At 41.7% G+C, this 26,293-nt stretch overlaps 1 protein-coding gene across 1 annotated transcript in view; it reads left to right on the top strand.

Moving 5' to 3' along the window:
* The window catches only part of LOC134338281 (ephrin type-A receptor 7-like), a 795,126-nt gene that overhangs the window by 630,718 nt on the left and 138,115 nt on the right, over nucleotides 1-26,293 (top strand). Inside the window, exon 7 of the mRNA XM_063034005.1 lies at nucleotides 17,139-17,301. Coding sequence (XP_062890075.1) covers nucleotides 17,139-17,301 — 163 coding nt within the window. The remainder of the gene's footprint in view (nucleotides 1-17,138; nucleotides 17,302-26,293) is intronic.

Consider the following 26,293-nt stretch of genomic DNA (forward strand, 5'->3'; position numbering starts at 1 on the left):
TTTCTGACCTGAATCTGGTGATCGTGCTCCACTCCTGACATATAGCACAAAATCCATTGCTGTAGGTCAGGAGGGGTTGCTTTCCTGCCCCTTCAGGGAAATGTTAAGAATGGAGAGCTATGCCATTTTAAAGAAAAGAAGTGGATTTTTTGTCCTCCACTGAGCCAGCATCAAAAGATAAAGATAATGTATGTATTTGTCAGATCTACATCAAACCATTGAACACACACAGTCGCTGGTGTCAACAACAAACACAGTCAGATGGTGTGTTGGAGGAAGCCTACAAACGTTGTGGTACTTCCAATAACAACATATAACGCTTACAACTTACTAACCTTCCCCTTTGAAATGTGGGAGGAAACCGGAGCACCCAGAGGAAACCCACACGGTCACAGCGGTGAACATACAAACTCCTTACGCAGAGTGGAGGGAATTGAACCCCAGTTGAAATTACTGGTGCTGTAATATGTTACAGTAACTTCTACACACACCATACCATGTGAAAAAAATCACTACCTGCTAGTATTTCTTCATGCTGAACCTTGCCGTCCAAATATTGGCTGCCATGTTGCATACTTTACAAACGTAATCACATTTGAAAAATAGTACTATTTGACTACCAGCCCGTGTTGGATAGGGCTGCTGAGTTCTGGTTCTTGTTGAGTCCATTGACCTGAAATCTTAACTTTCACCTCACAGGTGTTGCCTGACATACTGAGCATCTCCAGACTTCTCAGTTTTCAATTCAGATTTTGATCACCTTTTGAATTTTATTTTTCTGTGTTGTGACGTTATACACGTATTTTTAAAATTTATTACGGAAGTATGTACAAGTTACTATATACTATCTTGACATTAATTTTCTTGCAAACATTTACAGGAGAAAGAAGTAAATACATTAGAATTCACGAAGAACTATGCTTAAAACTGTGTGGTGAAAAAGTGTCTCTTTCACCTCAGACGGTTGAAGAAGTTTGGTGTGGGCCCCCAAATCCTTAGAACTTTCTACAGGGACACAACTGAGAGCATCCTGACTGGCTGTATCACTGCCTGGTATGGGGACTGTACCTCCCTTAATCGCAGGGCTCTGCAGAGAGTAGTGCAGACAGCCCAGCACATCTGTAGATGTGAACTTCCCATGATTCAGAACATTTACAAGGATGGGTGTGTAAAAAGGATCACTGGGGACCCAAGCCATCCCAACCACAATCTATTCCAGCTGCTAACACCGAGGAAGTGGTACTTCAGCATAAAAGCCAGGACCAACAGGCTCCGGGACAGCTTCTTCCACCGGGCCATCAGACGGATGAACTCACACTGATCTGAGTGCACTCTATATTACATTGACTGTTCTATTTATTATGTAATTAGAAATTACTATGATTGCACATTGCACATTTAACATAACATAAAGAGTTTTACTCCTCATGTATGTGAAGGATGTAAGAAATAGTCAATTCAGTTCAAAATTCAATAAACAATGATGGTCAAACAGCTAATGTGCAGAAGAAAGCGAACTGTACAAATTAATAATAAATAATACTGAGAGCACAGTGTGGTGCTGCAGGTGATGAGCTGGTGGTTGATTGTTGGGCAGGGATTTGTTCAAGCTATCCTGATTGGTCAGGATATGGATGTGAGGGGCATCAGAGTGAGCAGTTTCCTGTCTGTTAATCACAGCATTCAATATATCGAGTACTTGCTTGACATATGCCTTTGGCGGTTTGTAAACTGCAGTCAGGATAACAGTGAAGAAGTAGGACGGTCAGCACTTAATCACTAGATGTCCCAGGTCAGGAGAGCAACAGTGAGACAAGGCTGTTATGTCCACACACCATGACGAGTAAATCGTAAAGCAGAATACACCACCTCTGCCCTTTCCTGATGCTGCTCCATTGAGAACCCTTCAGGCTGGAGCTTGGGTTCGGAGTCTGGGGATTGAGACGTATCTCAGCGAAGCAGAGAGCGTAGCATTCCCTCATTTCCCTCCAATACAGTAATCTTGCCCTGAGATCCTCTGTCTGGCTCTCCACTGGCCACGGGGATGCTAGGGAGAAGTGGTTGTGATTCCTGTCGTACTAGTCTGGTCTGAAGGACCCACGGGACCTGTTTTTCAAGGAGTGGTGGCGGACATCCGGTGGCATCCAGGTGCCATTCCTGTATTCGTGAGTCAAATTTGTTGAGTCCTTCATACTAATCAGGGGACTGCAAGATTGTGAGTGCATTTAATATATACAAAAGTTTTTAAAGGGAAATTGCTGGCTGTAAGTTGCAACGATGATAGTTCAGAAGATACCATGTGCTGCTGATTTTGTTTTCGCATCACTTGGTTTACTTTACTTTATTATACAAGTTTTCCATGTTGGGTAGCTTCCTCTCTTGGCTTTCTCATCGACTTGTTAGCCATTGATTCTTAAATCTGTTGTCAACCTTGAAAGACTCTTCAACTTCAAAACGCTTTCAAACAAAAGATTGTAAAGACCTCTGCTGATTTTAAGTACCTTAATACAACATAAGGAATTCTGACTTTAAGGGTCAAACCATTCGGAAGCAATTCAGATTACATTGATCTTTCCCTAAGCAGGTGTCACCAACTTGCTGTATGAAAATATAAGAGCGGAAGCGCTGGCCAGGATATGTGACACATGATCAAAGCCAAGAAGGTTTAGTAGTGTAAAATGCTCTCAGTTACTTGTTCTTGATTATAATCCAGAGCCCAAGCCTACTTCAGCAACTGAGGAAAATGACGTTGTTTGATGTAGGCCGCTCCGTGTGTGAGAAAAACATTCACTTTTATTTGATAAATCAATTACTTAGGGAGAAGGAAGCAACATATTAAGCATCTGTGAACTGACTTCTTTTTCCAGGCTTCCAAATGGTGCAATGGTAATTGAGTGTATCTATCCCACAATAAACGCACGGGGGGCACCTCCCATCTTCGTTTAAAGGAGACATTAAACAGTATCCTCTGGGGTTAAGGTGTGAGCATTTTCCTTCTATGAGTTAGTGTGCAAGCAGCAAGCACATTTCTTACTTGAAGCCTTCCGAGGTATTAGCGAGCACAAATTAAATTACAGTCAGCACTGAGAGTTAGAGGGGTATAGTTAACGTGGAAAAATGCACGTGAATTCTTTGATACTTCTTATTTTCAGTGCCAAATGTACATCTATTGTCCCGCCTGCCATGTGGCTGTCTTTTCAGAGGATATATGAAAGTTAAACAAGAGCTGCCTGCTTGTCCTTCAATTCCCACAGCAGCTGTCTGTTGCAGTAACAGCCGAACTGAGGATCTGCCCGATCAATTCTCTCAAAAGCCACAAACCTGGGAAAACAAATACCCTCATGTGGCAACACAGCTATAGCCCTTCAACAACATGCAGTTGTCCAAATGGATGAGGTCAGTGCCTCTGATAAAGTATATAGCAGGACTCGTTGAGATGATATAATTGTTCCTGACAATCGACCAATATCCCAGGGAATATGCTTAGATGTCCCCAAGTAGGTGGTGATTAATAACTCGAGTAAACCAAGGAAGAAGCAAATCAAACAACAGGAATTCTGCAGATGCTGGAAATTCAAGCAACACACATCAAAGTTGCTGGTGAACGCAGCAGGCCAGGCAGCATCTCTAGGAGGAGGTACAGCCGACGTTTCGGGCCGAGACCCTTCGTCAGGACTAACTGAAGGAAGAGTGAGTAAGAGATTTGGAAGTGGGAGGGGGAGGGGGAGATCTGAAATGATAGGAGAAGACAGGAGGGGGAGGGATGGAGCCAAGAGCTGGACAGGTGATTGGCAAAAGGGATACGAGAGGATCATGGGACAGGAGGCCCGGGGAGAAAGAAAAGGTGGGGTGGAACCAGAGGATGGGCAAGGGGTATAGTCAGAGGGACCGAGAGAGAAAAAGGAGAGTGAGAGAAAGAATGTGCGTATAAAAATAAATAACGGATGGGGTACGAGGGGGAGGTGGGGCATTAGCGGAAGTTAGAGAAGTCGATGTTCATGCCATCAGGTTGGAGGCTACCCAGACGGAATATAAGGTGTTGTTCCTCCAACCTGAGTATGGCTTCATCTTTACAGTAGAGGAGTACTCTACTATAAAGATGAAGCCACACTCAGGTTGGACTCCTCTACTGTAAAGATGAAGCCACACTCAGGTTGGAGGAACAACACCTTATATTCCGTCTGGGTACCCTCCAACCTGATGGCATGAACATCGACTTCTCTAACTTCCGCTAATGCCCCACCTCCCCCTCGTACCCCATCCGTTATTTATTTTTATACGCACATTCTTTCTCTCACTCTCCTTTTTCTCCCTCGGTCTCTCTGACCATCCTCTGGTTCCTCCCCCCCGCCCGTCTTTCTCCCTGGACCTCCCGTCCCATGATCCTCTCATATCCCTTTTGCCAATCACCTGTCCAGCTCTTGGCTCCATCCCTCCCACTCCTGTCTTCTCCTATCATTTTGGATCTCCCTCTCCCCCTCCCACTTTCAAATCTCTTACTAACTCTTCTTTCAGTTAGTCCTAACGAAGGGCCTCAGCCCGAAACGTCGACTGTACCTCCTCCTAGAGATGCTGCCTAGCCTGCTGCATTTACCAGCAATTTTGATGTGTGTTGTGTAAAATCTGGCTGCGAGTTTTTCTTAGCTTACCCTGAAACCCAAGCATCCTCAGTTGAGATGGGTGTGCAGTGGTGCCAGAAAGCTGCTGACACACATGTTATACAAATTGCCCCTCAAAGGGACAATAAGAAGTTCCCAGTCTGATTTCTAATCTCTGTTTTCTAAATGGAGAGAAAATTGAGGTGGAAGGGGACTTAGTAATTGACGTGTTAGGATTTCCAGTGGCGTATCTAAGGTATGGCAGGTATGGCACGTGCCCTGGGCGCCACTGAGCAGTTTCTATTAAAGTCAGACAAGCCATCCTCGGATAGAAAGAATTTTCTTCAAGTGTATGATCTGTCTTTGATTATCATGGGTGAGAAGCACTAGGATGGTCTTATTTCAGAGCATTGTGTAAGTAGACCATGAAACTTTTCTTCACAAAGAAGAAGGAAAGTGGAGCTGAAGGATGGAAGAGATGAAAGTTGGAGGCGAAAGAAGCCAAGAAGTCAAGCAAGTTCTTAATGCCCTTCTTTGAAAAGCCCCGGAACAAGTACTTCAACACGTTCCATGGAGTCGCCTATACCTGCTACAAGTTTGATAGAATCCGAAGGTGGATCAAGTACAAATGCGTCACAATCCGAGGAGGAAGTCAAGTCAAATAAATCCAAGTATGATGACATTAGGAGTGAGGCTGCCACGGAGAACGTGGACATGACAGGAGGGGAAGACAATGGTGGTGGTGGTGATGTTGAGTTCATTGACGAGATTTTACCTGACGAGTTGAACCTGACGACACTGAACCTAATGAACTGGATGGTGCCAAAGAGCCTCCACCTGTCATACCAGAAGTGATTGAACAGTATGACATTGGACTTCTGAAGTTCGACAAGGATACTGGAAAAGCAATTCTGCCTGACATGTTGAGAACAGAAATAATAAAGCTGGGTTTGAGGTATTTCCAGAACAGTGAGGGGCCTTTCCTACCAACAAATAACCGCTCAATGAACAAAACTTGGTTCAAGAGGAAATTGGGAAATGGTCGTGGTGAGGAAGTGATTCGCTCATGGCTGATCTATTCCCCTTCTAAAAAGTCTGCATTTTGTATCAGTTGTCTTCTCTATTCCCGGTCAGACCATCAATCCTCATTGGAGCAGGAAAGTGGATTCAACCAGTGGAAATCACCTGAAAGGATTAGTGTTCATGAAAATGCCAAGAATCATCAGGAATGCTTCACACAGTGGAAAGAAATGGAAAATAAAATTAGCTGGAAACTGAGGAGTTATTGACACGGTATTTCAGTCACAGATTGAGAAGGAAAAGTAGAAGTGGTGTGATATCTTGACAAGAATCCTTCACTGCACAAAATTCCTTGCGACTCATTACCTGGCTTTGCGAGGACACAGGGAGTCACTTCAGCTAGATGATGACTCCAATGTGGGAAATTTCTTCGGCTTACTGAAACTACTGGCCACCTTTGACTCTGTCATAAAAGAACACCTCACTCATTTGGAAAGTCATCCTGAATCCAAGTCCTATCGTTCACCGCATGTCCAGAACGAATTCATCTACATGATGGCATCCACTGTTCACCAGAATTTACTGAGAAGCATTCGTAAAGCCAAGTACTATGTTCTCATGTTCAACTCGACTCCTGATCAGGCACACCGTGAGCAGATATCAGAAGTAGTGAGGTATGTGGAAGTTGATTTTGAGAGGAAAACAATCTGTGTTAGAGAGTCCTTTCTTGGTTTTATCCAGATAAGCCAGAAGGATGCTGAGAGCTTGGTTGAAGACATCTTGAAACAGCTGGAGAAGCATGAAATGGAGCTCGAAGATTATCGGTCACAGTGCTATGACAACGCTGCTGTGATGGCTGGACACAGAAGTGATGTTCATCAAAGAATAAGTGAGAAAAACAAACTGGCGGTGTTTGTGAATTGCGACAATCACTCACCCAACTTGGAGGGTGTACATGCAGCCAGGCAGGATACAATGATGATCACGTGTTTTGGAACCATCGAAGCTCTGTACGTGTTTTTCTCTTGTTTAACACAGCGCTGGGAAAAACTCAAAAACACCGTGCCTGTGGTTGTTAAGTCGGAGTGCAAGGACAGAAGCAGTGAAGCCCGTCAACAAGTAACTTGAGGAGATACTTCAAGTTCTCCAGGACATGATAGATGATGAAAACAAGACCAGTGAAACAAGAAGTGATGCAAGGCAGCTGTACAACCACATGTTGAGTTACGATTTTCTGATTTTGCCAGGATTTTGGAACAAAGTACTCACTTGCATTGACTGTTTTCAAAAGAGGCTGCAGGATCCTAGTATGAACTTCCACAATGCTGCCCTGGATTTGAAAGCCCACCGAGATCATTTCTATGTTGAAAGAGAAGTGTTGGTCAGTGAGTCACTCGAAGAAGGAGTCAGTCTCTGTCAAGAATGGAATATTGAAGTTGGAAGACGTCAGAGACGAAAGAAACGAATGGCTGATGGGAACTCGAGGGATGCTGGGTTAACAGCTAAGGAGGAAATGGAAAGAATCATGAAGGGAACACTCGACCGTCTTCACAGAGAAATGGACAAAAGGTTCACTCGTTTGCACGACACTGACGCCAAGTTTGGGTTCCTTCTTGATGTCGAAGGACTGTGTTACGGCGCCGACTGTAACGACCTAAAGAAGAAGTGCGAAAATTTGGGTGAATTGTACAGCTCTGATGTTGACGGACAGCAGCTATATGAAGAAATTTTGGATTGCAGAATGTTGCTATCAAGGTGGGTCAACATGAAAGTATCAAGACCTGAAGAGCTTCTTGAATTTATTGTTCAGTATGGAGATGAGAGCATCTTCCCCAATCTTCGCATTGCTATTCAGATAATGTTAACCATCGCAGTTTCCATCGCCAGCTGTGAGAGATCATTCAGCAAGTTAAGACTAATACTTTCATATCTGAGAGCCTCCATGGGTCAAGGCAGACTCTGTGATCTTGCTCTGCTGAGTGTAGAAAGAGAAGAAACTGAAAAAACTGACTTTGTTCACATCATAGACCAATTTGCATCAGTGAAAGCAAGGAAGGTGCAGGTATAATTTTCATGTAGTGCCATAATTTGTTAATTAAAAGATTAACAAGCTTGACTTGTATTTTTGAGCTGATATTATGGTAAAGTTATCTAAAAGATAGGTGTCAGATGTTTGGACAGGGACGCAATTTCAGTGCTTGCCATAGGTGCTATTTTCCGTAGATACGCCCCTGAGGATTCCCTAAAGGTTAATTTGCAGGTTGAGCTGGTGGTGAGGAAGGCAAGCACAATGTTATCATTCATTTTGAGAGGGCTGGAATATAAAAGCAAAGATGTAATGTTAAGGCTTTCTATGGCACTGGTGAGGCCTCACTTGGAGTATTTTGTGCAGTTTTGGGCCTCTTATCTTAGAAAGCATGTGTTGACATTGGAAAGGGATCAAAGGAGGTTCACTGAAATGATTCCAGGATTGAAAAGCTTGTCTTATGAGGAGTGTTTGATGGTTCTGAGTCTGTATTCACTGGAATTCAGAAGAATGGCGGGCAGGGGCAGTGTCTCATTGAAACCACTCAAATTTTGAAAGGCCTCTCTAGAGCGGAGGTGCAGAGGATGTTTCTTATGGTGGAGGAGTCTAAGACCAGAGAACACAGCCTCAGTATAGAGGAACGTCCATTTTGAACAGAGATGAGGAGGAATTTCTTTGGCCAGAGAGTGGTGTGAATCTCTGGAATTCATTGTCACAGGCAGCCGTGGAGGTCAAGTCTTCATATATATTTAGGCAGAAGTTGATAGATTCTTGATTGGTAACGGCATGAAGGGATGCGCGGAAAATGCAAGAGGTTCGGGTGAGAGCGAAATGGGTCAGCTGTGATGAAATGGTGGAGCAGACAAGATGGGCCAAGTAGCCCAGTTTTGCTCGTATATCTAATGGTCTTATGACTCTGAAAAGATGTTTCAGTGTTCCTGTTTCAAATTCCATGTTCCAAAGCTTCTTGTCGATATCCTGGTCCCTTATCGTAATTCCCGTGGGAGACGATTAGCAGCTTCCCTTACACACAAAAATAACATCTCCTGTCTTCCTCAGTCTTTTACCAAAGACTGCTATTAGGACTAGTGAGAGACTTTCAAAGCCTCGTAGAAATATATCTCTGGGGACCTTAGACTGTTTAGAAAAAAATCAGAGCAAAGCATTACTCTGATGTTAGGTTTGTACAAATTGATGGTGTAATACCTGGTGTTGTACAGCTTTTTCCCATTCACAATGGAGACCGAGTTTACTTGCATCTGCTGCTGAACCTGATATTAAGTACACTGTGTATGGTGATCTCAGTGGCCAAAGTCAAAATTGACTTTATTACTGTATACACCAATACACGCATGGTGTAATGCAACAAAAAATACTTGCAGCAGCATCATAATCACATAAGCGTCAAATATGCAATTTTCACAATAAAAACGTAAACTAATCATAAACTATAACACAATTTTTACGAGTAAACAATTGGAACAAAAAGTCCAACGTGATCTAAGTGCACATAGTGTTGCTATATTGAAGTAGTGGCTTGGGCTACTGCTGCCACAAAACAACAAATTTCACGCCATATAAGAGAGTAATGATAAACCTAGCTCTGATTCAGGTTGTGCCAATTGGTTCAAGAGCTGAATGGTTGAAGGGAAATAGCTATTCTTGAATGTGATGGTGTGTATCTCCTGAGAAGGAGGCATAGCCCAGATGATGGAGATCTTTGATGATTAATATTGCCCGCGAGGCAGCACTTTCTGTAGATATTACCAGTGTGAGGGCACTAACTTCTACTTGTAAGAATTTGCACCATTCTCATCTTAACACAATTACCTTGAAGAAAAAAACACGTGCTAAAATTCTACTCTTGCCTCCTATTTGTGAACAAGATGAGCCTAGTCAGAATCACAATCTTTACTACTACAACTATGCTGTTGTCTGAAACTAATAGATTAATGGAAGAACAGGCAATATAGACTCATTTTCATGTACCAGGCAATAAGACAATAGGCTAATACCTGGTCCTTAGAGGCTATTGAATGGTTCCCTAGTACAATAAGATGGACTCTTACATTCATAATCCATCTAGTTACGATCTTTCCTTTCCACTACTTCCCATTCACATTCAGTCCATGGCCTCCTCTACTGTCAGGATGAGGCCACACTCAGGCTGGAGGAGCAACACCTTGCATTCTGCCTCCAACCTGATGGCATGGACATTGATTTCTCAAACTTCCGGGAATTGTACCCCACTTTCACCATTCACCATTCCAATTTCCCTTATCACCTTACCTCTGGTGCTTCTCCCCTTTCCCTTTCTTCCATAGTTTTCTGTCCTCTCCTATCAGGTTCCCCTTTTTCCAGCCCTTTATCTCTTCCACCATTCAACTTCCCAGCTCTTTACTTCACACCCTCCCCCTCTCCTGATTTCACCTATCACCTACCACCTTGTGCTTCTTCCTTTCATCGTCCCACCTGCTTACTCTGACTTTTTCCCCTCTTTTCTAGTCCTGACGTAGGGTCTCAGCCCGAAACATTGACCGTTTATTCTTTTGCATAGATGCTGCCTGGCCTGCTGAGTTCATCCAGCATTTTGTGTGTGGCATTATGGTATGTCGCATCCGGAGTTTCTCCAGTTAGCGGACGATTTCCCTCCACACCTCTTTGTCATAGTGGGGAACCGCATACGAGGCAAGTTACAGCAGTGGTTAGCCATTGCCTTCTGCCGGGTGAGCTGCCAAAGAGATCACCAGCTCGTAACCCAGCACGGATGGAATGCGTGCACGGGAGCCAGCTGGATTCGCGCTTGGGACCTTTCGTCCCAAAGTCCAGCACTGATGACACTACACCACCAGCATTATGCTCTCCCCACTTATTGTTTACGTGCACTTTCTCTGTAGCTGTTATACTTCATTGTGCATTGTTATTGTTTAACTCTGTTCTATTTCAATGTATTGTGTAATGATCTGATCTGTGTGAACAGTATGCAACATTTCACTGTATCTCAGAACATGTGAAATGATAAACCAATTCTAATCCCAATATCAGCCATGTTCATACTGAGTGGCAGAAGCCAAGTGGCCTGGTCCTTCTGTTATTTTACTATCTTCTTGTGACTGAGGTAGAAGGACCAACTTCTGTGGACTGAACTGCAGAACCCAGTGATTGTAACGAGGCCAGCCATTCACAAACTGGGCATCTGCTCTGCAGTAAATACTTTTGTTGGAACTCTGTAAATGAAGGTTACTTGTTCAGAATCCAGCTGCAATTAAAATAGAAGCTCCCACCCCTAGAGGGCTCATTAGTTTATAAGCCAAAAACAGTTGAACTCAATAGACCAAAGAGGCCTTTGGTTCCATCACTTACTCGGCCTCTAGATTAATCTCATCCTTGAAGGAACATACTCAAAGCTCCAGTTCCTGAATTCCCAACACATTGACCACTGAGCTCAGTGCCTGACTAAGTGAACAATTGTGGAGCACCAACAAGAGAGAATCTGCAGATGCTAGAAATCCAAGCAACACATACAAAATGCTGGAGGAACTCAGCAGGCCAGGCAGCATCTATGGAAAAGTGTGCAGTCGACATTTCGGGATTAGACCCTTCATCAGGACTCATGTTCTCTTTTCCATAGATGCTGCCTGGCCTGCTGAGTTCCTCCAGCATTTTGTGTCCATTGTGGAGCATCTATCCTTTGTCCACAGTGGTCAGCTTGAGCTTCCAGTTGCATGTCATTTTAACTTTCCTTCTCATTTCTGCAATGACATGCCTGTTCTCAGTCTTCTCCACTGCCATGCTGAGGCCAAGTACAAACTAGAACAGCATCTCATATCCTTTGTGGTAGTATACAGCACAGTGGTATGAACAGTGAATTTTCCCTATTCAGGAAGGCTGATCTTCAAAGTAGTCATCCAATCTTCTTTTGGTATCACTGTAACAAATTCACTCCATTAAGTGTATAGAGCACAAGTAGTTTGCTACCTTACCTGGAAAGGGTGTTTGAACTGGCAGCAAGAGATAAGCAGGACAGCGTACCAACTGCTGTGGTTGCACGGAAAATGAACATACCATCAACACATAAACTCACTTCAAGGACGTGGGAAAAAGGCAGAAAATACTGTACGGAAAGGAAGGATCAGCTATGATCATATTGCATGATGGAACAGACTTGAGAGAACCACAAATGATCTAACCCTCTTCCAATTTGTCCACATTTTCACATTCTTATGATCCTTTCCCTTGTAGATGAAGATGATATTGCTCATGAGATTTGCATTATGAACACCAGTCACAGGATTTTGAGGAATGGATTCAAGAGCATTAAGCTGAGAAGATTGGAAGTGTTCACAGAAGGGAAAGTGGGATGCCAGATTACATAGGATGAAGCTACTTAGACCAATGAGCATGAACAAGGAAGAAATAGCAATTATAATCTTGCATTAGAGATACACTTGGGTCTGGCATCAGGATGGGGAGGGATGGGTGAAAAGGAATGAAGAACTACTAGAAGAGTTACTCAATGGGTCAGGCAGCATCTGAAGAGGGAAATGGGCAGCTGATATTTCAGGTCGCGAGCCTTCGTCTGAACATCTTGACCCAAAACTTTGATTGTCCATTTTCCCTCTACAGATGCTGCCTGACACATCGAATTCCTTTAGCAGCTTGTGTTCTCAATTCCATCACCTGTGGTCTTTTGTTTCTCTTCTAGAAGAGTCATTCTGGGCTACTATGGGATGGAATCACAGGAAAAAGTTAATAGATGATGTAGTAGGAAGTAACTTCTTGTCTTCTCTTTAGTATCTGATGTTGCTTCCTGAAACAGCTAGCTACTTTTTTAGTAATTAATTTGTGGAATGAGGCAGGTGCAGGTTAGTGCATCATTTATTGCTCACTCTTAATTATCCTTTATCTGATTGACTTGCCAATTAAGGAAAATGTTAGAACCATATTGGCTACCATCTGGGTTCACAGACAGGGCATGGATGGCAGATTTTCTTTCCAGAAAGGTGATAGAGAACCAAATGGGTTTTAAACAACATTCCAATAGCTTTACAAATTCAGAATGAAGATTACTGCCTTTTTATATGAGATATTTACTTTTATTGCTAGAATGTGAATTCCCCTGCACCATAGTGGAACTTAAGCTCCATTGTCAGATTTGTAACTAGGATCTGATACAAAGGAATGTATTTAGATTAGTGCTTTCACAACCTCAGCACTTTCCAATTTGCATCATAGTGAGTGAAACAGTTCAGGAAAGTGGTCAATCCCCTGATATAGGAAATGCCAGCTTTCACAGTGCAAGTAGCAGAGTTTTAGTAATCAGGTGAACTGTTTTAGTGACATTGGATGAGGGATAAATTTTGGTCAATGCAGAAAATTCCGTACGCTGTTTTAAAATTATGCCACAGGCTGAGAGACCAACTGTTCAATGAGTTGTCCAAGCGCTGGCAATATCCATCAATGCACATCCACAGTGATGATAGGATAGTTTAACAGGTACCATGCCCAATTCCAGCCTCTAATTCTTATTGTTGATCAATTGACCAAATTCAAATTCCCTATCTATCAAGAAAGAACATGAACTTATTTCTTCAAGCTTCTGTTTGAAATTTTGGTTTATGAGGAAAAACCTGGAGGCATTTGGGTCTTGTAACTTTGTACGCAAACCATTTTATTCACAGTTTGCAAAGATAATCCGAGACCATCCTTTAATTGAAATTGTGAGCATGGATAAGTGAAATTTAGAGTTGGTATCTACAGCTATTGTTCACAGAATGTGCAACCAATGATTGGAATGGTTTTCTCAAGGATTTAGTGATGAAATCTTTCGAATTGTACCAGAACAGTTTGAACGCTGCACTGTAGGATTTAAAAGTTATTTTAGTCAGATGAGTCAAAAGGCATCTTCAAGGGTAGTGAATATATAATTGTTTGAATGGAGGCATTGTCATTATTACTTCAAAGACTTTAATTCAGAGAGTGATATGCTGGATCGAGCTTCGGCTCGGAAGTGAATAAAGCAGGGAAAAGCTGTTTCAGAAAGTTTGCAAAAAACTTCATTGAGTCAGCGCCTTCAATTGATTCTTCAAGACCCAGAATTCGCAAGTTATTTCTCCTGTTTCTATTTTCGAAACTGATGATCCTTTTCAGCATTTTATCATTGGATAACGATAACTCTTTGCAGAGTTTAACTGTATCGTCAACGTCCTCTTCAAGTGTCATCAGCTTCACAGTATTTTCCTGAATTCGGTTCTCATGCTGAGATAAAGTTTGTTGAATTGCATCCAATTTGCAGTTAAGTCGTTGAAACTCCTCAGAAAATTCCGATTTTTGCCATTTAAGGAAGTCACTGATTGAATCCAAAGTGACTGGGGATTCATCCTCTGTTTCCCTTTCTTTTGCAGACGCTTTGGTTCTTTTCCCAGCCACAGTGAAGCAGTATTAAAGTATTAGAATGAGTTTCAAAAAAAGAAGACTGGTAGAAGACAATTAAGTAAACAGGGTAGGAGCAATCTAAAAACGAAGTTACTCCATCAGCTGCCAACAGGGAGCTAAACAATCCATCGTTAAGGACCCTCACCGCCCAGGACATGCCCCCTTCTCACTGTTACCATCAGGGAGGAGGCACACACTCAGTGATTCAGAAACGGCTTCTTCCCCTCTGCCATCCGATTTCTGAATGGACATTGAACCCTTGAACACTACCTCAATCTTTTTTTACTTTCTTCTGTTCTGCACTACTTATTTAAACTTACTATATAGCTATATATATATATATATATATATATACACACACATATACACACACACACACACACACACACACACATATATATATATATATATATACATATACATATACATACACACACACACATACACACACACTTGTGGTAATTCTTTTTTTCTATATTTATTACGTACTGCATTGTACTGCTGCCGCAAAGTTAACAAATTTCACAACATATGCCAGTGATATTAAACCCCATTCTGATTCTGATTCTGATAAACAAACTCAAAACAGGTGACTAAGCGACATTTTTCATTGATGTATGGGCCCAGTTAAAAAATGCTGGATAAATATTCAAATGATTAAAAAACTGTTTTCTTTGATGAACGTTTTGATGAAGAATGGTCAGCATTCAAACCCACTCTACAATAGAGGAGCAATTGACTTTACAAGTCATGGCAGATAACTTTTGCTAAAGTGACCTGAAGTTAAGCTATCTGAATAATTAATTACCTTCCCCACCTCCAACTTCATAATTCAAATGCTCCTTTACAGAGTCTCCATCCCTTCAAACAATTAACTTTCAGTTCCTGGTGTGTAACAGTAACATCAGTTCAGGTCATTCTTAAAAATTTCATTCTCTTTCAAAGAACAGATGTTAATAAAATGAGTACTGATGTTGTTATAGTACTGATCTCAATGCTTCAATGTTCAATTGGTGTCATAGAGCTAAAATGTGCTTGACCACTGAACCACTGTTGATTGAATTTATAACACTGTCCAGGGTATGAATTGCTGTAAAATCTACATGTTGCATACATTTAGTACCCTTAATGTAGGAAAATATGTCTAAGCACTCCACAGAAATGAAATCAGGCACAAAATTTTGTCATGAGCCAATAAAAACAGACTTTCAAGAAGAGTAATTAAAATTTTGGTTGCAGCGTTAGCCCTGCAGTCATGTGTGGAGGAGACAGATGGAACGCTCCATGCCTTTAAAAGAAAGCAAGCAAAGATAAAGGGAGCAATCTGCAATAGGCCGGGGTTTGAAGAATGTTATTGGGGCTAATATATTTTATCTCGTCCTCCCCTGTCCAATGTAGTGACAAGATCTGAATCCTATTAATTTAAATGAAATGTAATCCAATTTTCATTAAGATAAAAGCATACTAACCAAATTCATCTTTAGGAATCAATTGCATAAGTATAGTCAGTGGCCACTTTATTGAGCACCTCCTGGCCACTGAGTATTTCATGGTCAACGGCTGCTGTGGCAAATCCACTTCAGTGTTCAGCATGTTGTGCATTCAGAGATGCCTTTCTGCACACCTCTGTTGTAACGCGTGATGATTTGAGTTATTGTTGCATTCCTGTCAGCTCGAGTGAGTCTGGCCATTCTCTGACTTTCCTTATTAACAAGGCATTTTCACCCACAGAACAGCTGCTCACTGGATATTGCTTTTTTTCTCTCAAACATTTTCTGTGAAGTCTAGAAACTGTTGTGTGTGAAAATCCTTGGAAATTAGCAGTTTCTGAGATACTCAAACTACCCCGTCTGGCACTAACAATCACCCCACAATCAAAGTCACTTAGCTCACACTTCTTCCCCATTATGATTTTTGGTCTGAACAATAACTGAACTTGTTTACCATGTCTGCATGCTTCTATGCATTGGATTGGTACCACATGATTGGCTGATTAGATTTTTGCGTTATCGAGCACGTGTACAGGTGTAACTAATACAGTGGACACTGAGTGTACATGGACAATTGCTAAAACTGATGCAATAGATAAGTAGGGCTTTGTAAAACTATAGTGAGTATTGCCCTTACCGCAGAGAAGTACTGTCAGTTTTGATGCTTACGTGCTCCATGTGAATCTCTTCCTACTAACTGCTTAACTGTGCCAGGGTTTCTTTCCTTTCTCTTTCATATGCTTCTCATCGTAGTTTACATTCATCCATTCATGACTGTGGAATTGTCTTACTGACTTCTACTTTTACCATTTTGCAATTGCATCCAGTGCAAAATTATTCTGTTTTTTAGGAAGGTCACCAAAATAGATGTCATTGTTCATTTCTTACCCTCTGTAAGTTAACTATTTTATACTGTTGATGAACTAGGAAAGCCTATTTAACCATTACAATCTACTTTTAATCACTTAGCCTCTGTTATAGTATTTTTCTGTTCCATATCGGTCTGCCACACCACAAACTGAACCGACTAAATTTTAAATCCTTCTTCTGAATGAGTGATATTTTCCCAAATACAAAAATGTTCCATCACAGAATATTTTAAATATTCTTCTTGCCTTTGGTGTCTTTTGAACCTGTCAATGCACCGTCAGCTTCTGTGCCTAGATAATCTATTTGCTTCAGTGCTGACATGACCTACACCCTCAGACTATTGTTTTTCTGTCCAGTTAGCATCTGTGTATCTCCTTTCCCATTCCATCATGGGATTTCTCCAACCTTTAATGGCACACTTGGGAGATCCCTTGTTTTTCAAACACTTTAAGGTTAAGAGGAAGGGCTCAGGCAAGTTTTTGGAAGAGATGGTTTCAGAGTTCCACTAACCTTGGTGCTTTCTGACATCGTACCTATATGGTTTAAGCATGCTCACAAATACATGTGTGCATGGATGTTCTCATATGTGCCTTGATAAGTACCCAGAAGCCTGATTATAAATAAATAATTATTTATTATTATTGTCATTGATCTTTAATGTGGAATACCTGTCATTGAAACTGTGTGCTTTCCCGGCAGGAGCAAAGTGATCAGAGTTACTCGACTGTGAAAACTTCATCAACAACCGTGACCATCAACAACCTGAAGCCTGGAACTCTCTACGTATTCCAAGTCCGAGCTTTCTCAACCACTAACTATGGGAACTACAGCCCCAGTATTGAGGTGCAGACATTAGGGGAGCGTAAGTAGTATTGAATGTAAAAAAAAAGAGCGTTTCTCAAATAGAATATTTCTTTTTCCTTTATCTGTTCTTGTTACAATAAAGCTGCCTTACATATGAATCTTGTCGCTTTAAATTCTGCCTTGTCCACCCATCCTTGCCCCTGTGATTTTTCACCAGCCCAGTTAAATTCTCTTCCAATTCAGACTTTCTGATCATCCCTAATATTTGTCACTCCCAATTATCAACAAGTACCCAAGACATATTTTTTTTAAATGTTCTCCTTAAATCTCGCCACCTCCCTCTCCTCTTTGAAGACCTGCCTTAAAATATATGTGTGCACAAGCTTTCGGTCATTTACCTAATTTATTCCTTATGTGGCTTAATGCAATTTTGACTGGTAACATTACTGTGAAGTACTTTTGCTGTACAAGTGAGTAATATCTGTCTATCTTCCCTTGGCTTCTGGTCTCTAGTCAGATCAGTATTACATCATGTGTTGATTCTAGTGGATAATTGTCCTTATTAAACACAAGAGAAAAACATAATTTTATATAAAATGCTAATTTTATAAAAACAAAATAATAAGGCATTGCGACATTTTTTGTGCTCTAGATCCGCACTATAATTAGTTCCTATTGTAATTCTAATGAGGACTTCAAAGAGGGGCATATCTTCATTATATCGACTTCAGCAAATAAAATGCTTTAGCCTTTTCAAAATCAGTAATTTCAGATCTGCAGACTAGCTGTGCTCAGAAGAGATGCTTCTGGCTGTCGCACTTTAAACAGTAAATGAAGTCACCTCATACACTCAACTAATTAGTTCAGTGAAACCTTTTGCACTTATGCCTGATGAGACATGCACAGACGCAGCATACATCCAGATTTTCATTCTGTGCGTGCTTAAATTCTGAGTACATAAACATTATTATTCCCTATTTGTTTGGCTGATTTGCATGTTGCAAAGTCTATAATGCTAAATTTTATTCTAAAAACCCTCGAGAAGGAAGTCTATATCCTGTTGATAAAACCTTTTCTTTCTCAGGAAGAGCTGTTTATAATGTGCAAGATTTTAAATATGAAGTTGCTTGGTTCTGTTATTTGCAAAGGCATGGTTAGGCAAACTGTATGCTTGTATTTTTGTTTTACTTATCTTCAAGCCTTGTGGAAGGCTGTTACCATAAATTCACATGTAATGGCCTTCAGGGTGCTTATAGTTTTCCAGACTCTGGGGAAACCCAGGGTTCTTTTATTCACAAGCAAAGCAAAGGCTAAGGGGTGACCTTATAGAGAGCAATACAATTATGAAGAGATGATTGTTACACTCATAGAATAATCCATTACCGAGGGCCAGATCATGCCATGATTGCATAAATCAGACACAATGGGATGGCGGAGCAGACTCAATGGGCCAAATGAACCAGTTCTGTTCCTACGTCTTATGGTCAGACGTGTAATATATTTTGTATATGTGTCAGAGAATGTTTCAAATAAAGTTTGATACCAGACTTCAAGTGGCGAACCATTTACTTCAGCATGATATGGTGGAGAATTCACAGCCATGTGTAGAGCTCTGAGTTGCAAGGAAATCAGAAGCAGACAAGTGTGTGTGACCTTAGCAGAACAAAGGTGTCAGTTCAGAACGTCCTTTCTTGGGAATTGTGGCTCATCCATTCACACTTATCTTATTTGTGCAGAGGGATTATTGCTCTAAGGAGAGGTTGCGGTCAGCACAATTATCTTAGTTATGCAAACTTGCAGCTTAATTGGAAAAACACAGGATATTGACAAGGTCACAAAGTTTAAGCAACAAACAGCACTTTTAACCCCATGTTGGAAATTTTCTTCCACAATTTGATAGTTTGATTACCTGTTCAAACTACTACATGCTCAATGTCGTATGTTGGTTTGAAAGAGGAGTAGTGACAGTGAAAATTGGAATCTAGGTAAGGACACGAAGGGAACTGATATGCCAGTAGATGGCAAGGAGGCATCTGCGAAACAATCAGTTGGACAGTATTCCCTTTATTGATGCTCTAGAGTCAACTTAATGTCATCACATCAATGTTCAACCCTTTAGGTCAATTGAAGTCCGTGGCCTTTTGAAGGTGGAATTGTTACTCACCACATAAAAGGACACTTTGTATGAATTGCACTGCTTTCAGAGACTGAAGTAAGTTCCAAATATAGCAGTATCAATTAGAGAAATATCTCTAAGTACAAAATAATGGCAATTAGGTTGACAGTACATCTTTTAGGAGTGTGAGTGCCTTTTCCATTTACTCAGAGTTGGGGTACTGCTTTTAGCCATATATTCGGGAGATTTGTACATATTGTTGGGAACACAAGCTGAGGCATGGGATCTCAGGATTTTCCAGAGAGCTTTGAATTATCTGTGTACCAAAGCCTTCATATTAGGGGTGGGGCTGGAACAGCAGCTAGTGTAGAGCAAGTATGCAAATGACTTGGAGAGATTCTTTCAAACAGATCTGGGATCAGAAGGGAAGGGGAAGGTGTGGAGTGAGGAGGCAAAAAGGAGCATTCTGGATCCTCGTGAAGTAGTCTACCTCCTGAAAATCCTAGTAATTGCCATAGAAACTAAAGGTCCTTTCTATCCCAACCTCTCTTCTCCACCCCTCTAGATTTAGCAGGCAGTTTTTGTGTCATGCAGGGGAGGCCTCAGCAATGGTGTCATGACTTTTGATCACTGGGCTCTCCTTCAATGCTAGAATGCATTGTGAATCGACAGATAGTTTTGCTCAGGGGATGAAGTGACATTAGAAAGGAGTATACAAAATTATGAAGGGAATAGATAGGGTAAATGCAAGCAAGCTACTTCCATAGAGCTTGGATGGGTCACAACTAGAGGTCATGGTTTAAGGATGAAAAGTGAAACATTTAAGGGCAATATGAGGGTAAGTTTACTTCACTCAGAGCTTCGTGAGGGTGTGGAATGAGCTGCCAGCGCAAGTGGTGCATGTGAGCTCCTTTTCAATGTTTAAGAGAAGTTTGGATAGGTACATAGATGGTAGGGCTACAGTCCTGGTGCAGGTCGATGGCAGTAGGCAGTTTAAATGGTTCGGCTGAAGGGCCTTTTTCTGTGTTGTACTATGAGCATGAAGGGAAACGTTCTCATAAGACCACCCACCCTCGCCCCATGCCAATCAATGGTTCTACTAGCAGAATGACCTCCTCACAGTTGCAGTGACCAGGCTGCAATCCTGACGCTCAGTGAAGTCTGTGTGTGGAGTTTGCACCTTCCCTCTGTAACAGCGTGCATTTGCTTCGTGTGTTCAGGTATCCTCCTGCACCACAAAGGCAGGCAGGTTAGGAGGTAATGGGTCATACCAGTGTGTAGGTGAGTGTTAGCATTTGAGAGGATTGCAGGAGAACATGAGTGAGGAGAATAAGAGAATGCAATTGCTCTACGTTTGATGTGGTACCTGAAGAAGGAGGTATGCAGCATAAGGACCCCAACTTTCCAGGATATTTATTTATTTATTTCTTCAGACACAGCACAGTCCCACACTCCCCCCACCTTCTATAATGTTCTCCTCAGGGGGTTGTCTATTGCTGGGTCTATTGCCTCTGCCCCTTCCCTCTACAGTCCTGACGAAGGGTTCCGGCCCGAAATGTCAACTCATCGTTTCCACGGATGCTGCCCGACCTGCTGAGTTCCTCCAGCGTGTTGTGAGTGTTACAGTACAGACTCTTCTGGCCCTTCGAGTTAACCCTATCCTAATGACAGGGCAATTAACAATGACCAATTAACTGACCAACCTGTATGACTTTGGGCTGTGGGACGAAACCCGCACTGTCACGGGGAGAATGTGCAAACTCTTTACAGACACTGGCGGGAATTGAATCCGAAGTCAAAGAATTTCAGGATGTATATTGTATACATTTCTCTGTCATTAAATGTACTGATTGAAACCTACCTATTGGGTCACACTGGTACGGTAACCCGTTGTGCTAACCACTACACTACTGTTCCGCCTCTTTGTCTTGCACTATTTGACCCATCAAATCCAGAGCAACCTTTTGGATTCAAGTGATCATCTTTTACATCCTAATGAAAAATGGGGAAAAGTGTGTAATATGAAGTATTCCCTCAGCTTGTTAGTATGTTCTGTGTAGACAGCCAACTGCATTGAAAGACAAGCGAAATCTCAGATTGGTAAGAGAGAACTTTCTTTACTTTATTTCAAGTGTCTATTCAAGTATGTGCACACACGCATTCAGGAAAATTGACCAGTATGCATATTTCATTCTCTTCAGTGTGCTATTAAATCAATTCCCTCTTACCATGCATCAGATGCCACTCACGATTCCCCTTTCAGCAGTACATTCATTAAGATGCCCACCTCTCATGTGCAGTGGCAAAGGACCCAAGGTCATGGTCCTTCCCTGCATCTTTCACCGAGATGATGATCTTCCAGTGTCACTGGATGTACTCTTTTGGTATACTGGCCTTTATGAATCACAGCATTGAGTATAGGAGTTGGGATGTAATATTGAAATTGTAAAAAAGCATTGGTAAGGCCAAATTTGGAGTATTGTGTACAGTTCTGGTCACCGAATTATAGGAAAGATGTCAATAAAGTTGAGAGAGTACAGAGGAGGTTTACTAAAATGTTGCCTGGGTTTCATCTCCTAAGTTACAGAGAAAGGTTGAACAAGTTAGGTCTTTATTCTTTGGAGCGTAGAAGGTTGAGGGGGGACTTGATAGAGGTGTTTAAAATTATAAGGGGAATAGATAGAGTTGACGTGGATAGGCTTTTTCCATTGAGAGTGGGGGAGATTCAAACAAGAGGACATGAGTTGAGAGTTGAAGGGTAAAATTTGAGGGGTAACATGAGGGGGAACTTCTTTAGTCAGAGACTGGTAGCTGTGTGGAACAAGCTTCCAGCAGAAGTGGTTGAGGCAGGATCGATGTTGTCATTTAAAGTTAACTTGGACGGCTATATGGACAGGAAAGGAATGGAGGGTTATGGGCTGAGTGCAGGTCAGTGGGACTAGGTGAGAGTAAGAGTTTTGCACGGACCAGAAGGGCGGAGATGGCCTGTTTCTGTGCTGTAATTGTTATATGGTTATATGCAGCAACTGTGGTTATAAGGATAGGAGGGAATAGTGCTCTCCTGTGTGATGGAAACTATTCTGACAGTGACATCTTAATCTAATGCTGACTGGATATGCTGTGAGCTGTCTTCCGTGAAAGCCTTCATCTACATTGTGCAAATATTTTGCAATTCAAATTTGAAAATGTATTATATGTATTTTGGAAATCAGGGGTAAATGTAGTTTATTCTCATGGTGATTAAAGATTATGCATAATGGAATTGGTTAATTATGAAGATAATGAAGCTAAACAAAGTAAGTTGAAATACATATATGGTTTCACATTCACATCATTCCTGTAAACATCATGAAAGGGAAGTAACTGTGTACTAGGTGCTGATACATTCTGATAACATTGTCCAACATTGCCACTGGGGAGAGGATGCTGATAGGAGGTAGGGTGCAGGAATTATGCAAGGATTATCAGAGTACAAATGTCAGCATGAGGTGGAAATTCATTCAATTACAGTTCCTTTTTTTAAAGCATTTCAATCAGACTTCAGCAGAAGATAGTTAACTCTAAATGTACTTGGTTCTGTTATGTATTGGCCTTTTACTGATACTATCAGTGTTAAAATGCCAGTCGTGTTAAAGCAATGTGTTCAGGTCACGGCAGCATTAAAAGCTTCATTGCATTCACTGCCTGGCCTGCTGCGTTCACCAGCAACTTTGATGTGTGTTGCTTGCATTTAAAATCTGCTTTATGCAGTATACAGTCTTTAACTATTTCTTGGCAATTTAGGTGGAGATAAGTTTCTGTTCTTTGCAATTTAGTGAGCTATGGGGATCGGTGCATGTTCCAGCAGTTTAGACAAAGTATTTCATCTTTTGATGGAGGGCTAGAAAAATAATCAAATAGCTATAACTTAAACTTTATTAAAAATAAAAGCAATATATTTCAGCATATGTATAAAGAGTTATTTGAAATAAAGCTACCATGCTAATAATAGGAATAAGAATAAATAATAGTGAAAAAGAGGAATTTGACACAAGGGCAACAAGAGATATATATTTTACATAATTTATATTTTGACTTGTTTTTCTTAGTAAAAGAAGACCTTGACAACTTTATTGATTATAATTGATGGGTTATTAGGCGCAGATTTGAAACGCGGCTCCTCCACTTTGCCAGTGGCGATGGAAGTTAGCAGCCAATCTCACTTTGAGCAGTACGGCTTTGATAGAGTGGATTTGGAGAGGATGTTTCCTATAGTGGGGGAGTCTAGGACCAGAGGACACAACCTCAGCATAGAGGGGGTTCCTTTTAGAAGGGAGATGAGGGGGAATTTCTTTAGCCAGAGGGTGGTGAGTCTATGGAGGTGGCTGTGAAGGCCAAGTCATTGGGTATATTTAAGGTAGAGGTTGATAGATTCTTGATTGGTCAGGGCATGAAGGGATAGGGGCAGAAAAACAGGAGATTGGGGCTGAGAGGGAACATAGATAAGCCATGATGAATTGGCGGAGCAGACTCGATAGGCCAAATGGCTATATCCTTTGGTCTATAAGGTTTGTCAAGCAGCTCCAGAGCAGAGACATTGAAAATCGTAGTAGTGTGATCACTCAAGTCGAGTATAATGTTCTCCTCAGGGGGTTGTCTATTGCTGGGTCCTCAGGTGGCTATAGAGGCTTTTCCAGGATCCTCGTACTCTGGTGCACTGTGGACATGGGTAAGTGGGGGCTGCAGTTAGTGATTGGGTCATATGGTTGGGGCATTATCTCCTTTCACAGCTGCTGCTTGTTCTCTGCTGCCTAGTGGAGGCTGCTGTCATGTAGAACAGCTCCCTGTTGAACAGATTTCTTCCAGGTGCATCTATTGAGAAAAATATCATCCCAGTTCTTAGATGTAATGTTGAATGTCTTCAGGCAGATTTTGATGATATCTTTGAAACGTTTCCTTTGACCGCCAGAGGCTCACTGACCTTCTTTCAACTAGGGGTAAAGGATGTGTTTGGGGAAATGTGAGTTGAGCATTCAGATGACATGACCTATCCATCAGAGTTGGTATCGCTTTACCATTGTGGGAATGCTGTACATGTTCACCTGTTCCATTATGCTGGTGTTAGTGCATCTGTCCTTACAGGTGATCCTCAAAACCTTTCATAATCTTCTTCAATGGCATTATTCCAGGACTTTGAGTCATCTGCTCTGGGTAATTCAACTCCATATGGTAACATAGGAAGGATGACTACTCTATAGATCAAAAGTTTTGTTTGGATCTGCAGCATCGTAGACTTTGAACTCTTTTCCTCTACCTTGGCAACAAGCAGGGACAGTGGTCTATTTTTTCAAGGGTTATAATGTCAACTTTTATGGAGGGCTAGATAAGTGGCTGGTTAGGCGGTGGCTAGGACCTGTACGAGAATGAAGAGTATACTGATCAACACTAAACTAGGCATGGCAACCCTCCTCAGAGTACTGAAATGTTATGTTTATCCAGTTATGTTATATGGATCAGAATGTTGGACAATATCTAGTAACATGAGGAAACGAATTGAAGCAGCATGAGATGTGGTTTTTGAGGAGGATGCAAAGAATATCATGGATGAAACGAGTATCTAATGAGGATGTCATGAACAGAGCAAGCACAAAAAGAGAAATAATGTATGAGATCATGGAAAGGCAATGTAACGTCATTGGACATGTGATTAGGAAAGAGGAGTTAGAATGCACAGGAATTATGGGAAAGATTGAACGGAAGAAAGCAAAAGGAAGGCAAAGAAAAATGATGATGGAGGCAGCAGCCAGAGAACTGGAAATGAATACCAATGAATTGATCCACTTGACCCGAAACAGGAGTGTGTGGGCCACGGCAGTCAAAGCTCAAACTAGGCATGGCACCTGATGATGATGATGATCATTTTTACATTCAAAACAAGACCCAGGGCTCTATATGCCTTGGCAAAGACATTCAGAACACACTGGAGGTCTTATTCAGAGTGTGCTGCAATAGTGTTATGAGATATAAGATCATAAGGCCATAAGACATATGAGCATTAGGCTATTCACGACTGCTCCATCACTCCATCATGGCTAATTTAATATGGGACCCTCTCAACCCCATTCTCCTGCTTTCTCTCCATAACCTTCCATGCCCTAACTAATCAAGAACCAATCAACATCCACCTTAAGTATACCCAGTCAACTTTTGGTTTAAGATTGTGCAAGCGAAGATGTGTGACAGCTTGTTTGTTGTTCGAAAGCTAAGGAATTTGATTAAAAACATTATTAATAACACATCTTTTTCAAGTAAATTGTGGTAAACTGTCACAGCAAAGAGGCGAGTGAGGGCAAAGCGAGCTCAAGAGATGTGCCCTGCTGACATGCTGCAAAATCAATGCACTTGGAACTGGAGCCACACTGGTTGGCGCAGATGATTCAGAGGGGAGAAGACAGGACGGAGGAGTTCCAATGCCTGTCCATCTTACCCAGGTGCAAGACTGGTTTGCTCTAAGCACTGAGCCGATTTGGGTGAGGTCGAGAATGGCTTCTATGGCAGCGAAATCCAAGTCCAAAACAAATCGCTGGGTGTTATGTTCTAGACCTGGAGCAATTCACCACTGCAGGTCCCGGGTCAAAATGCGAGGTACAATGTGCACTTTAGACAATCTAAACGGCGGCCCACATAGTTAAGAAAGGCAGGGTGTTGAGAGTCAGTTGAGGCTGGATTGCTCTAAATGTTGAGCCAATTTGGAGAGGTTGAGAACGCCTTCTCCGGCAGTGAAATGTAGGGCTAGAGCGATTTGATGTGGTGGGGCCTAGTTCCTAGTGTGAGGTTTGGACAATTTAAATGTTTGCCCAGAGAGTCTGAGGGCTCCTCTCTCCACGATGCTAAGGCTGTGAAACTATTACTGCCTGCTGTGCTTCGTGGCTTGCAAACTTTGTGGTGACTTGCC

Source organism: Mobula hypostoma, chromosome 26, assembly GCF_963921235.1.
Source record: "Mobula hypostoma chromosome 26, sMobHyp1.1, whole genome shotgun sequence".
In the NCBI taxonomy this organism is placed as follows: domain Eukaryota; kingdom Metazoa; phylum Chordata; class Chondrichthyes; order Myliobatiformes; family Myliobatidae; genus Mobula; species Mobula hypostoma.